Source organism: Zootoca vivipara, chromosome 15 (assembly GCF_963506605.1).
Source record: "Zootoca vivipara chromosome 15, rZooViv1.1, whole genome shotgun sequence".
Classification (NCBI taxonomy): Eukaryota; Metazoa; Chordata; class Lepidosauria; order Squamata; family Lacertidae; genus Zootoca; species Zootoca vivipara.
In genome coordinates this window covers 3,933,850-3,948,614 of record NC_083290.1, presented here as the reverse complement: position 1 = coordinate 3,948,614, position 14,765 = coordinate 3,933,850, and the positions used below count along the sequence as shown (strand labels likewise).

Here is a 14,765-nt window from a genome sequence, read left to right as displayed (position 1 = left end):
GCTTTTTCTCACCGGCAATAAGCAACGATGGGAAAACACGAGAGGTATCTGAATGTGCCTCCGAAACGCTTTCTCCAAACAGCTCATCGTTTCAAAGTGCCAGATATTGCCTTTTCAAGTGCTTTCTGGAACACAACAGAAAATGATCTCCGCAGAACCACCTGATGAAAATTGGCCACAATTTTGCTCACCGTCCGCTAAAAGAGCTTGCGGCTGAAAATGACTCCATGAATGGTGATTTCCTGGGTATGGCAGTTATTAAAGCACTGTTTGTGGCTGGGGAGGTGGAGAAGCCTTTTTAATGGAAGAATCCGGCTGATTGCAGAAAACATCTTTCCTCGGGCAAAATGAAATGCACCTAGTTGGGTAACAAGTGCAGGACGGAGGAGTTAAGGAAAATTGGCAAGGCTTCCCCTGGAATACAAAATATTGCAGAGAGATTTTGACTGCAATCAGCATTTGGCGTATTTTTCCTCCAGCATGATCCACAAACAACAGCAGCTTTAAACCATGACAGCAGGAAGTACTTTTTGCACTTCCTGTTTCCCGAGTACGTGGCCCTTCCCCAAGGTAGCAGCATCTGAAAAGCATCAGTTTTTGTGGATTAGTATCCAAATAACTTCTTGCAAATGGTGCTAAATCTGTAAACTAATCTCACAGGATCCATAAAGGCATTGGGTTGTCTCCAACTACAGTATCTACTCAGTGTAGGACCATTTGATTGAGTAGACCTACAGTAGCTGTGATTTCAATGGACCTACTCTGAGCAGGACTAGGGATGACTGGGTCTGTTAATTTCTGTTTCTCTTTCTTGCAGTCTTTGCTTCTCCAGATTTCTGCATCAGTTTGCAATTTCTTTAAAAAAATGTCTGCAGGAAAATTCATCAGCATCTTAGTGCAAACTCCTCCCTAACATACTTATTTTTGTATGCAATTTTGCCTGATAAACACATTTTATAACTTATTTTCACTAACATATGCGGTGTTGTGCACACATTTTCCTAATATACATATTATTTGATTGGAGAACTGCGTTGTGAAATTCAGAGAACTGTGAATTTCGAAGGACAGCTGCATTTCAGTTTGCATATTGTTTTTGAAAGCGTGGATCAGAGAGAATCTCCGTAAAATTTGAACGGAACCGAATTTCTCCTCCATCCCTAATTATGATTACCTTTGGATACAAGCCATGAGATATGAGTTTGATGGTCTTCTGCAATGACTTCACATGAAAAAAACAACTCGGAACCTACCCCCCCCCCAAAAAAGACCTTTGCACGTGAAAGAAAGCATAAAAATGATACAGAGAATAAATCTATTCTCTTTTAACTAGAGAGGCTATATTGTGCTAACAGAAGAATAATTCTTTTTTTTTGAATAAGCCCAGCAGACCCAGTTTCTTTAACATGTATTGACACTTATGGAAGTCGGTGCTGGTCTTTGAATTCAGCTGCAGGCTGGACTTCCCAGCAGGAATGAAAACCCTCTGTGGACTCAGAGCTACAGAAGAAGGATCTGCCCTAAATTTCTGCCTTGCAAAAGACTCTGGTGAGTAGCTGAGAGAGAGTGTGTTGTTTGATGCCAGAGAACTGTAGTAGCCAAACAAGGAAGGCTTCTGGTTTATCAGGTGTGTTAGCTGCACAAAAGTCAGGCCTCTCAGTTCTTATGGAGCAACTGGAGGTTCCAGTGAGGAGGATCTGATCTGCCTCTGATCTTCCCGCTTGGATAATTCTCTGGAAACCAGCGAGAAGCCTTTGGCAATTCTTCAGCGGCCTCTCTCGTTTTCTCTTAACAGGGAAGAGGCCGGAGAAGATGAGGGTTCAAGAAGGTAGCGGTCGCCTCAGGTGAGTGACACAGCCCTTTGTGTTGTGTGTTGACCGTTCATGTTTTGAGCAGATTGTCAGACACAGCGGCATGGAAGCTGCGGGCCTCAAGACATTGAACTCCAACACCCAGAGCATCTGCTTATCGTGCAGGTGTCCCCTAGGTTCAATCCCCAATGATAGGGCTGGGGGGAAAGACTCCCTGTAGGACACCCCCAGAGAGCTCCTGCCAGTCCGTGCAGGCAATAGTGAGCTGAATGGACCAACGGTCTGGGTATAAGGCAGCCTCAGGGCCGGCCCTACGGCCAGGCTGGGTGGCGCAGGGCACCATGGTGCCGGCCCGCCAGGAGGGCGCCGCGAGCTGCGCCCGCCCGCACCACGGCGCCAGGGGCACTTAAGACGGCCCTGGGCAGCCTCCTACATTCTTAGGTCCCAGCATGGCCAGTGGTCTGGGGCAGGGCCGGCCCTACGGCAAGGCTGGGTGGCCCAGGGCGGCAGGCCACCAGGGGGCGCCGCGCCGGGAAACGGGGCAGGGCGGGGCGCCAGAGGGATCTTTGCACCACGGCGCCAGATATGCTTAAGACGGCCCTGGTCTGGGGAGCGATGGGAGTTGGAATCCAAAAGCATCTCGAGGGCCACAGCTTCTTCGCCGCTTATCTAACAGGACAGCTGAAATACTTCAGAGCAAAATTGAAAACAGACCACCCCCTGCCCACCTTCACCCCCAATCTCTCGCACATACACCGAGGACAAACAACATCTAGAGATGTCACAGAGTATCTCTTAATTTGGAGATTCAACAAAACACTTTGCATTAGTTACATATGACAAAAACCAAAAGAGAAGAGGAAGAGGAAAAAACCCCTAACCCATGTATCTATATATCTATATTACTATATATTTGTGCATTCATGTTGCCACTGTGTTCACAAGGCAGCAAGGACTGAATCCAGAATATCAAAGAAGTCACAGATCTAATGCATGCGCCCTCTAGACTTTCCCTCCCCCCCCCAAACACACACACGCACACACACACACAAAACCAACTTGCTGCAAGAGTAATTTCAAGGCATCCCAGAGAAATCTGTAGGACTGAAGCTTGCAAACAACAGGAAATAACAAGTTGTTGTGGTTTTTTTTGTTTTGTTTTAGGGGGGCGTGTAGCAGTGTCAAATAGTTCCCTGCATATTGGCTGGAGCTGGGACCTTCCAAGCAAGGCCCGCCCCCTCTCAATCCTTGCCGACATGGGATCCCTCCCATGGCATGAAGTAAACAGGAAATCTGAAGGCAGCCGTTGTTCCTTGGCCAGGGTTGTGTGCTATGCTCTTCCCAGGTACCCGGGGTGTGTCTGTGAGGTCAATCGCTGAGGAGGGCCCCCGGCAGCTCGTTTGTGAGCGTGTGCCAGTGCTCAATCTTCTTATCCTTGTTTTTTAAGCAGTCAAACCAGTGCTTCAGGCGCTCCCCTTTGGCATTGATCCCAAGCACCACGCCACCTGAGGGAGACAAATGAGAGACAAATGGGCAGGCAGAGCCTAGTAGTGGCTGTTTATGCATCCCCCGCCCCCCCAAAAAGGATCAGTACAAAATTTGCGTTTGCATCATGGTGTTATAAGAATTTTAAGGTCCCCATTGTCTCTTTCCTCACAAATCCTGTCGTAAGGGCACATTCAAGATATGAACAGGGTGTGAGCCTGTGACCTGTGACCTAGATTCAGGAATTAAGTAGTTATAATAACAAAAGAGTGGCCAAAACGCAGATAATGCAATCAGGTAACTTGCCAAACAGGAGATAAACAACGCACTCAGATTTCTGTTGTTTAGGTGAAACTCGGAAAATTGGAATATCATCGAAAAGTGCATTTATTTCAGTAATGCAATATGAGATAAGATGCATGACATGCAAAGCAAGATATGTCAAGCCTTTATTTGTTGTAATTGCAATTATTTGTCGTTAGGCGGGTCAATTATAAATGGAATGTATTTAATGAAGGACAAGATGGTTGGACAGTGTTCTCGAAGCTACGAACATGAGTTTGACCAAACTGCGGGAGGCAGTGCAAGACAGGAGTGCCTGGCGTGCTCTGGTCCATGGGGTCACGAAGAGTCGGACACGACTAAACGACTAAACAACAACAACAACAACAACAACAACAACAACAAATAGTGATGTTTATTTTTGTTTATTTTTGTATTATTGTAACTATTTATTTTATTACTGTGGAATTTCCAAAATAAAGCATTTGTAAAAAAAGAAATAAAAATAAAAAATAAGAAAGTTGCATTACTGAAATAAATGCACTTTTCAACAATATTCTAATTTTCCGAGTTTCAACCATAGACAGCCTTTTCTGTGATGTAGGTATGATGTATCTGGGGGGTGCATAGCTGCCAAGTTTTCCCTTTTCTCGCGAGGAAGCCTATTCAGCAGAAGGGAAAATCCCTTTAAAAAAGGGATAACTTGGCAGCTATGGGGGGTGGTCTTGGGCTACACCCCTTCTGTGATGTATGTATGATGTTTCTGGGGGTGGTCTGGAGTTTGAGGGTGAGCAATTATAAGGGTGGGCACCCCTTTGTTCTGGGTCCTCCTCCTCTCTCCTGCATGTGAGGGGAGCACCCTGTTGCAACAGTTAATAAAAATCAGGCTTACTAGCTGCTTTGCTTCTCGATATTCTCTGTTTGGTCTCTGTTATTTCCTCCTACCGATAGAGAACCTAAAAAGAGGACTCTATATGGGCTCTTGGGTACCCCATAAGGGAAAAAGAGCAGTTTTTTTTCTTATATCAATGGTCATTGATAGAAGGGATGCTTAGAGATGTAAGGAGACGTTGTTCCCTGTTGTTCCCCACCTTCGTTGCAGTTCCGCTGCAGTTTGTCTTACGCACTGCATCAATTACGCTGACAACACGGCATTTCACCCCGTTGATTTCATATAGTCATAGAACTGCATAATTGGGAGGGACCCCATGTTCCAGCCCCCTGCAATGCAGGAATCACAGCTAAATAATCATTGACAAACGGCCATCCAACCTCTGCTGAAGAACCTCAAATGAAGGAGAGTCCACCGCCTTCCAAGGCAGTCCACTCCAATGTCAAACAGCTCTTGCCTTTAAATGCAAAGGAACCAATTCAAAAGGAATGGTGGAGGAACATAATCAAGTACGGTCAGAAGAGCGTGAGACTAATCTTAAACTCAGGGTCGTGGGTTCAAGCCCTATGTTGGGCAAAAGCTTCCTGCATTGCAGGGGGGTGGACTCTCTGACAGTGAGAGGTAAGTTGTTTTGCATTTTCACCAGCCATTGTGCTTTGTTGTTTATCTGTTCATCCACAAAATGCAATTAAAAAAGGGAAAGGGGGTGGAGAGAAAGGGATGCACTTAATTAAATTCACAGACTCTGCCCCCTAATCCCACCAATTTCACCCAAATCATATTTTACCTCTGTAGCCTTCTAAAAGCTCTGTGTGTATATTGGCTGGGGCTTCCTCTTTTAAGGAGGAAGGAGATAGCTCAGAGTATGAGACTCTTAATCTCAGGGTCGCGGGTTCGAGTCCCATGTTGGGGCTCCTGAACTGCAGGTTCCTGCACTGCTGGGGTTGGTCTAGATGATTCTCATGGTCCCTTCCAACCCTACAATTATGCTAATGGGGGAACAGACCAAATTATGGATAAAAGGTAAAGGGACCCCTGACCATTAGGTCCAGTCGTGACCGACTCTGGGGTTGCGCGCTCATCTCGCATTATTGGCCGAGGGAGCCGGCGTATAGCTTCCAGGTCATGTGGCCAGCATGACAAAGCCGCTTCTGGCAAACCAGAGCAGCACATGGAAACGCCGTTTACCTTCCCGCTGTAGCGGTTCCTATTTATCTACTTGCTTTTTGATGTGCTTTCGAACTGCTAGGTTGGCAGGAGCTGGGACCAAGCAACGGGAGCTCACCCCGTCACAGGGATTCGAAGCGCCACCATTATTCTTCAGTTTTTGTACTTCTACAAATTTTGCAACATAGACTCTTAGCTCAGAAGAACTGCACCAGAATGTGTTACAAAATGTGAATTTCAGGGGGGGGGGATGTGTGTATTGAAATAAACTCTGTATTTAAGATACTATTTTGTGATTAGATACATACAGGTATGTATTGAAATACAAATTTTTGTATGGAATTTTTTTTTAAAAAAATTACAGATTAATATGGAAATGGGATGGAAGGGGTTTAAGAATAAACACAGGTGAAATTGTCATGCACTGTGAAATTAAATTGACAAGAGCTGAGCCCTCTATCCCTAGTGGGAAGATACTTAGTGGGAATCTGTGCAATCTGCTGTAAAGGACATGCTGAATCCAGGTGACATTTAACAGTCCAGTGCCTTGACAATTAAACTATCAAAGGTTTGCAGATCTCCCTTGGGAACCTCAGACTCACCAATAAAGTCGTTTGATTTGCCAATGTCATAGTCCCACACCGTCACCTCCAAGGTCTTCTTCGCCAAGTCACCGTGCTTAATCTCGTAGCAAAATTCCTGCAGCGGAAAGGGAGAAACATGCATTCAGGACGTGTTTCCGAACTTCTCGCTCTTATCGTCCAGCACTCTTTCAATGAACCAGAAGCTGCAGACTTGGTGGTGCACTGGAGAATTTGCAGTTTGCAGGGGTTGCTGTTGGTGCCAATAGGGGCTGATGGTGCGAAAGTCTGGGAGCCCAAACAGGAGGTGGCGCCAGAGTGTTGGGGACTATTTAGTTTAGAGACAAGGTGAGTAAGAGTCTGACAGAAGTTTCTAAAATTATGCATGGAATTGAAAAAGTGGATAATTTTATTTTATTTTTTATCCCTCATAACGCTAGAACTTGGGAACATCCAATGAAGCTGAATGTTGGAAGAAACAGGGCACATAACAGAAAGTCCATTTAGCACATAGTTAATCTGTGGAACTCCCTCCCACAGGAGGTAGTGACGACCTCCAACCTAGGTGGCTTAAAAAGAGGATCAGACCAATTCATGGAGGAGAAGGCTATTGCTACCTCCTAGCCACGGTGCCTCCGCTCTGCTTCCATGGTGGGAGGCAGCAATCCTTCTGAATACCAGTTGCTGGAAACCACAGGAGGGGAAAGTTCTCTTGTGCTTGAATCCTGCTTGTGGGTTTCCCATAGGGGCACCTGGCTGGCCACTGTGAGAACAGGATGCTGGTCTAGATGGGCCATTGGTCTGATCCAGCAGGCTCCTCTTATGTTCTTAAGTTCAGTGTCAAGCAAGGGCCATCTCATTTTTACTTGGTGGCCTGCTAAAGAGTGCCAACTCCTGGACTGGTTTTAAGTGGGAAGATGAGTGTTGGCTGAGAGTAGATACAGGTTGGTGGGGCAGTGCCCCCTTTGCCCTGATGGAGAAATGGCAACCTTCCAGATGGTAAAAAGGTAAAGGGCCCCCTGACCATCAGGTCCAGTCGTGTCCGACTCTGGGGTTGCTGCGCTCATCTCGCTCTATAGGCCGAGGGAGCCGGCATTTGTCTGCACACAGCTTCCGGGTCATGTGGCCAGCATGACTAAGCCGCTTCTGGCGAACCAGAGCAGCGCAGGGAAACGCCGTTTACCTTCCCGCCGGAGCGGTCCCTATTTATCTACTTGCACTTTGATGTGCTTTCGAACTGCTAGGTGGGCAGGAGCTGGGACCGAGCAATGGGAGCTCACCCCATTGCAGGGATTCAAACCGCCGACCTTCTGATCAGCAAGCCCTAGACTCTGTGGTTTAACCCACAGCGCCACCTGGGTATTGGACTCCAAATCCCAGCAGCCAGCATGGCCAGTGGCCAGGGATTGTGGGAGTTGTAGCCTAGTGGCATCTGAAGGGCTGGTCCATACCCCCATACCCCTGGAAGAAATAAAATATGTGGAGCCTGGTATTTTGCTTGTTGCTAAGCTCCCCAGCACTCCAGACCTGCTTCCTTCATCGCTTTAAGACTAGGGATGGGATGTCCTCAGTCTGAAACTTTGGAGACCAAAGTATTGAGCTGGATGGACCAATGGTCAGAGTGTGTCACCTTCCTATGTCCATAGCTGCCAAGTTTTCCCTTTTCTCGTGAGGAAGCCTATTCAGCATAAGGGAATTTCCCTTAAAAAAAGGGAGAACTTGGCAGCTATGCCTATGTCCCTCTAGGGTTGCCAAAGTCAATAGAGGACAGGACTTCTGTGCCTTTAATTGCCCTGCTCTCTTTTGAGTCTGGAAACCTTAAAGAGAAACCAGCAGACCCTTTGCTTGGGAATTAAACAAAGGGTCTGCTGGTTTCTCTTTAAGGTTTCCAGACTCAAAAGAGAGCAGGGCAATTAAAGGCACAGAAGTCCTGTCCTCTATTGACTTTGGCAACCCTACGTCCCTCCATCCAGGACTCTTTCCACCTCCCATAGACCTGTAACAAACGTCTGAAATCAGAGTGACTTTACCTCGTTGAATTCAGGGTTGAGTGTTTTCTTCTTCACCGCCGTCTTGTGCTTGGATTTCTTGTCTTCATCCGGTTTCAAGTATCTGCAAGTGAAACCACACGCCGACGTATATTCTAGCCGTTATCCGCATTGCAGGTTAAATAAAAATTAGTAACATGCATAAACAGAGCACACACACAAAATTTGGGCTGGGCGATATCCACTTTTCAACATTGCGATTGTTCTAAGAATTCTAAGGTCCCAAATATAATAAAACAAACATTCATAAATGTACAAGGCAAACACATACATATGTATATAAACCCTGTGTCTGAAATAGTACTGGAGAGCAATCCTCAAGCCATTTTGACTCCCAAACCATTTTGACTCTCTCAAATTGACCTCAAATATTTCTCTGCCTGGAGGAAGGAAACGGGAAGGCCTCTCCATGGACTTTTGCTTACCTGTCTTAAGGGCATATTCAGAATTGGCCAGGCTGCCTAGGTAAAGCAATCAGTGACCATTAACAGATATCCTGGCAAACAGGATTTCTGTTGGAGACCGCCTCCATCTGTGATGTATGTCTGATGTTTTTTGGGGTGGTCTTGAGCTACGGCAGGGGTAGGCAACCCAAGGCCCAGGGGCCAGATGCGGCCAATTCGCCTTCTCAGTCCGGCCCGCGGGCGGTCCAGGAATCAGCGTGTTTTTACATGAGTAGAATGTGTCCTTTTATTTAAAATGCATCTCTGGGTACCAGAAGCATTTTTGTTAGGGATCTTAGGACAAGACCTGCCAAGGAAAACAAAGAACTTGTTCATGTATGCTACAACAGCGGCAAGAGTCTTGTTAGCACAAGGATGGAAGAATGAGGAAGTCCCTACGAAAGAACAATGGCAAGAAAAACGGAGGAGCTATTCGGAACTAGCAAAGTTAACATACAAACTACGAGAGGACAACTGTGACTTCAAGGAAGAATGGGAACTTTTTACAAACTATTTAAAAAGACAACAAAAGGACTTGGACTCCTTGGCAGGTTTTGAATAAGCATTCGCAATTTATTAGTAGAACATAGGGGAGATAAGTCAATGATATGTACAAGTTTATAACATGCAGAGAATAACTCGGGGGTGGGAGAGGGAGGGACAGGAGGGCATAAAAGGGGGAAAATGTAACTGTTTATATTGATTGATAATGTATTTTGTTAAATTTGTTCAATAAAAATATTAAAAATAATAATAATAAAATGCGTCTCTGGGTTATTTGTGGGGCATCGGAATTCGTTCATTATTATTTTTTCAAAATATAGTCCAGCCCACCACATGGTCTGAGGGACGGTGGGCAATTTCAAAAGTCTATATAAGGGCTGGCACACCTTTGTTCTGGGTTCCTCCTCTTTCCTGCTTGTGGTGAGTGAGGACCCTGTTGCAACAGTTTAATAAAGATCAGGCTTACTAGCTTTGCTTCTCAATATTTGCTTCTCAATATTCTCTGGTTCTAGGACCCAGGTGGCGCTGTGGGTTAAACCACAGAGTCTAGGGCTCGCTGATCAGAAGGTCGGCGGTTCGAATCCCTGCGACGGGGTGAGCTCCCGTTGCTCGGTCCCAGCTCCTGCCAACCTAGCAGTTCGAAAGCACGTCAAAGTGCAAGTAGATAAATAGGGACCGCTCCAGCGGGAAGGTAAACGGCGTTTCCGTGCACTGCTCTGGTTCGCCAGAAGCAGCTTAGTCATGCTGGCCACATGACCTGGAAGCTGTCTGCGGACAAACACCGGCTCCCTTGGCCTATAGCGCGAGATGAGCGCCGCAACCCCAGAGTCGGACACGACTGGACCTGATGGTCAAGGGCCCCTTTATCTTTTATTCTCTGGTTGGCCTCTGTTATTTTCTCCCACCAATAGGGAACCCACTTAAGGACTCTGGAATACCTCATAAGGGAAAAGGAGCAGGTTTTTTTTCTATAACACGATGCATCACCAGCTAAACATCCTGTTAATATACCTCTGGGTAGAGGCGCCATTGTGCTCTGGCCCTCAAACTGGTCCTGGGTGACGCATCAACACATCACCCAGGCCTAGTACAATCAGAAATTGTTCACAGAAACAATGGAAAAAACTCCAAATGGTGCCGTCTGAAAGCGCTTGCTCCACCTCGCCTAACGGCAGGGCCAGGTGCCACAGCTGCAGGGCGGGTGGGAATTAGGTTACATTGGAGAATAAGCAGATGTCTCTGAGAGGCACTTAACAAGCAAAGATTTGGATTGTGGGGGGGGGGGAGAGGAGAACGGGTGATGGTTTTTCATCCATGAAACCTAATTAGGAGTATCAAAGCAGGAGGGGTGTTGTGTACGGAAAGTGGGTGTGTTTGTGTGCCTGCCTGCTGCACAACGTACAGACCTCAAGGCCTGGCCTGGATCATTTCAAGGAAGAAGATCGCAAGCTGTCAGCCAGTTGGCCGAGGCCTTCGGAGTTACAGCCACCAGGATATATATCTCCGCGGCTATAAAACAGGGCTGATTTGGAGTTCCTGGCCAGAACGGTCCTCGGGACTCTTCCCACACCACACTCCTCCTCAGGCCACGCCCCTCAACCCAGGCCACGCCCCCGACTGGCCCTACTTCACACCCTCCTTGAGTGTCTTTGCCTGGATGGAAAAACAAGCTTGAACTCTGATCTTTGCTTGTCTGGAGGGAGGACAGAGGTTCTGTGTGTGCAGAAGCTAGCCTATTGTACAAAAGCCGCATTTAACTCCTCTGGCCCTACCCGCTGCTGCCTCTCGGCCCTTTGGAGGTTGCCCAGAAGGAAATGCAGCCCCCAGGGTGGATTCCTCCCCCCCCCCCGTGCCTGCTTTACAGGGGGCATAGTAAGTTTTCTTTTACCAGATCATGCTACCGGTATCAGTATTGCCTACTCTGTCAGGTAGCCGCTCGCCAGGGTCTCAGCTGTGGAAGGATTTTTCCTCCCTTGCTTGGGACCAGAGATGCTTTGAGCTGGAGATGCCAGCCTGGGACCTTCTGCATGCCAAGCAAGTGCTCTGAAATGGGCCCACCACCTCACCTCTCTTTGCTGTGAGGGTCCGGTGGTTTCAGAGAGACCTGTTTGAAAGGATTTCTGCATTTGCTGCTCAGACGGCAAAGTTCACGCTGCCCGAAAATACAGAAATGTCAGAAGACCCACAGCCAGGCTGGCATCTGTGAGCAGAAGGAGCCGCTGCCAGTCAGGGTAGGAAGTACTGAGCTAGACGATTAAATCATGAGATGAGAATCATGAGGACTAGAATCTTGCTTCATTTTTTGGGAGAAAGGCCAGAGCGGTGGAGCAATTGCTTCACAGGCAGCAGGTCCTGGCTTCAATCCCAGGCATCTCCAGGGAGGGCTGGGGAAAGAGTCCTTGCCTGAAACACTGGAGAGCCTCTGCTGGTCAGTGCAGTCTATCGGGTTGCAAGTAGCCAGAGCAGCAGGCTATCCTGATCAACCTTGCACTACCAGACGCTGCCTCTTCTTGGCGCTGCATTCATGCCCCACTCCATGGACTCCGACAATCAGTCCTAAACTTACCGTACTTTCTCTCCAAAGTCACATTTCTAAAGCTATTCTTAGAGTGCTTCCTTTAGCCAGGAAATGCAGAAGCTGGGAGAGATAACTAGGTAGGTTTTCTTCAGCATCCTGTGAACTGGCCATGTTGAGTCAATGCTGGTCTTTGAATTCAGCTGCAGGCTGAACTTCCCAGCTGGGATGAAAACCCTTTGCGGACTCCGAGCTACAGAAGGATCTGCCCTAAACTTCTGTCTTGCAAAAGACTCTGGTGATTTGCTGAGAGAAGAAAATGTTGTTTGATGCCAGAGAACTGTAGTAGTAGCCAAACAAGGAAGGCTTTTAGTTTCTCAGGTGTGTTACCTGCACAAAAGTCAGGTCCTCTGGTTCTTCTGGAGCAATCAGAGGTTCCAGTGAAGAGGATCTGCCTCTGATCTCCCTGCTTGGATAATTCTCTGAAAACCAGTGGTAATTCTTCAGCAGCCTCTCTCCTTTTCTCTTCTCTTAACAGAGAAGAGGCCAAGGAAGAAGGGGGTTAAAGAAGGTAGCAGTCGCCTCAGGTGAGTGACACAGCCCTTTGCATTGCACGTTGACCTTTTATGTTTTGAACAGATTATCGAACACAGTGGCATGGAAGCTTTGGCCCTCAAGACGCTGAGCTCCAACTCCCGGAGCATCTGTTTATCATGCAGACATCCGCCAGGTTCAATTCCTAATGGTAAGGTAAAGGTAAAGGGACCCCTGACCATTAGGTCCAGTCGTGACCGACTCTGGGGTTGCGCGCTCATCTCACGTGATTGGCCGAGGGAGCCGGCGTATAGCTTCCAGGTCATGTGGCCAGCATGACAAAGCCGCTTCTGGCAAACCAGAGCAGCACATGGAAACGCCGTTTACCTTCCTGCTGTAGCGGTTCCTATTTATCTACTTGCATTTTGACATGCTTTCGAACTGCTAGGTTGGCAGGAGCTGGGACCGAGCAACGGGAGCTCACCCCATTGCAGGGATTCGAACTGCCAACCTTCTGATCAGCAAGCTCAAGGCTCAGTGGTTTAACCCACAGCGCCACCTGGGTCCCTAAAATAAGAATAATCACCCCCAAATCTTGACCCTCTGCTTAAGTAGGGCTGCCATATGTCTGGACATTACCGGGATTTCAAAGGCAGAATTGACATGGGGGGGACAGACAACAACAACTTTGGGGGTGACCTAAAAACAGGGGGTTTCCTTTAATAATAATAAAACAGTTTTGAGGTCTTCCCAGTGCTTTTTTTCTGGGGGGACACAGGGATTCAAACACCCTGTCACAGGGATTCGAACCGCCAACCTTCTGATCAGCAAGCCCTAGGCTCAGTGGTTTAACCACAGCACCACCTGGGTCCCTATCCCTAATGGTAGGGCTGGGGAAAAAGACAACACTGAGCTAGATGGAGACAACACTGGGCTACCGTAGATAGAGCAATGGTCTGGCTCTGCATTAAAGGCAGCTACCTAGGTAAATGAGTTTGATGAAAATTGACTTTCCGCTACATGTCCTTTTCTATTAAAAAAAGAGAATTGTGCAAAGATCACTAGAAAAAAAGGCTTTGTGAGGATGACAGTGTGGCTGGTCCCAGGCAGATGGCTGCATCGCCCAACAAGGCAGGGAGTGTTTATGAATCTTGGCAGAGAAGCGAGACCTTGATAGTGAGGTGGGATCACACGCCGAGAAAGAGGGAGAGAGGGGGGTTCTTGGGCTGGCTCTGCAGAACCAAATGTGTGAGATGGATGACAAGGATCCGTGGACACCTTCCCGTTGCGGAAAGGCAGCTGGAGCCTCTTCGTTCAAGGTGGGGGGGGGGGGAGACAGCGCAGGAGGACGGGCCTCTATCAAAGAAATAGTTGTGATTGTCACGGTCCAGTTGGCGGGCGGTTGAAGCCCTGGCTGAGGACGTCAGGACCAGAGGTGGTGTAGAAGCAGGAACAGATGCAGAGGGTCCAGCAGCAGGGTTGAGGGTCCAGCAGCAGGCAGTCGCAGGGTCAAGGAGCAAGGCAGAGACGAAGGTCTGGGGGTCGAGGATCAAGGCGTCGGCAAGGCAGAGGTCCAAGGGTCGAGGATCAAGGCGTCGGCAAAGGCAAGGGTCCAAGGAGCAAGGCGTCGGCAAGGCAAGGGTCCTAGGAGCAAGGCGTCGGCAAGGCAAGGGTCCAAGGAGCAAGAGGCCAGATGCAACCAGGCAGGGATAGCATTGCTGTGGCCAAGAGCTGAAGGGAAATGCTGAGCTTTTATCCCTCCCAGCTCCTGCCACCAGGTGCAGTGAGATATCAAGTGGTCTCACCTGAGTGGCCACTCCTTGCTTCTCCAGCACCAGCTGAGGCAGGCCCCAGTCCTGCAAAGCAGTACAGGCCCCAGAGCCTGACTCCTGCCCATACTCCTGACAGCGATAACCACCACCACAGATAATTGTTGGCATCCGTCTGTCTCGAGAGACAATGGAGTGCACCTCCAGGGGTGAACTCAAGCAGCACTGAAGTGACCTCCCTGGGGCGCAAGCCTGGGCTGTTTGTATGGAGGTCCTGGGCTGCCCAGACAACAAGACCCCCACTCTCAACCTCGGTGATGTGGTCCAAAGAAAAGCAGAGCAAGATGTTTGGCGCCAGCTTGGCTGCAGGAGTTGCCGGAAAGAGGAGCCACCCAACCGTCTTAGGGACTCCGCTCCAGATTTGTGTAGGGTTTATTCCTTAGCCCTTTCTTCTCCTGAAGATATTAAGAAGAGCCTGCTGGATCAGGCCAGTGGCCCATCTAACTGCAGCATTCTTTCCCCACAGTGGCCAACCTGATACTGTACATCCAGTGGGAATCCCACAAACACTGTACTTGCAATCCATTCATGACAACAGATGATTGCTCTGCTCATATTCTTACAAGCCAATCACAACAACAACAACAAATTATTACTGTTATTATACTTACAGTCACACCATCATTTATTTGTTTAGTTTAAAAACGCGGAGACCACTCTCCGTACAAAATAAC

General features: G+C 48.0%; 1 protein-coding gene across 1 annotated transcript in view; it reads right to left on the bottom strand.

The window, feature by feature from the left end:
- Positions 1-2,938: 2,938 nt before the first annotated feature.
- The window catches only part of DOC2B (double C2 domain beta), a 125,555-nt gene continuing 113,728 nt past the window's right edge, over positions 2,939-14,765 (bottom strand). Inside the window, exons 7-9 of the mRNA XM_035139755.2 lie at positions 8,249-8,330; positions 6,240-6,336; positions 2,939-3,316 (exon numbers count right to left, since the gene is read on the bottom strand). Coding sequence (XP_034995646.1) covers positions 3,180-3,316; positions 6,240-6,336; positions 8,249-8,330 — 316 coding nt within the window. The 3' untranslated portion in view covers positions 2,939-3,179. The remainder of the gene's footprint in view (positions 3,317-6,239; positions 6,337-8,248; positions 8,331-14,765) is intronic.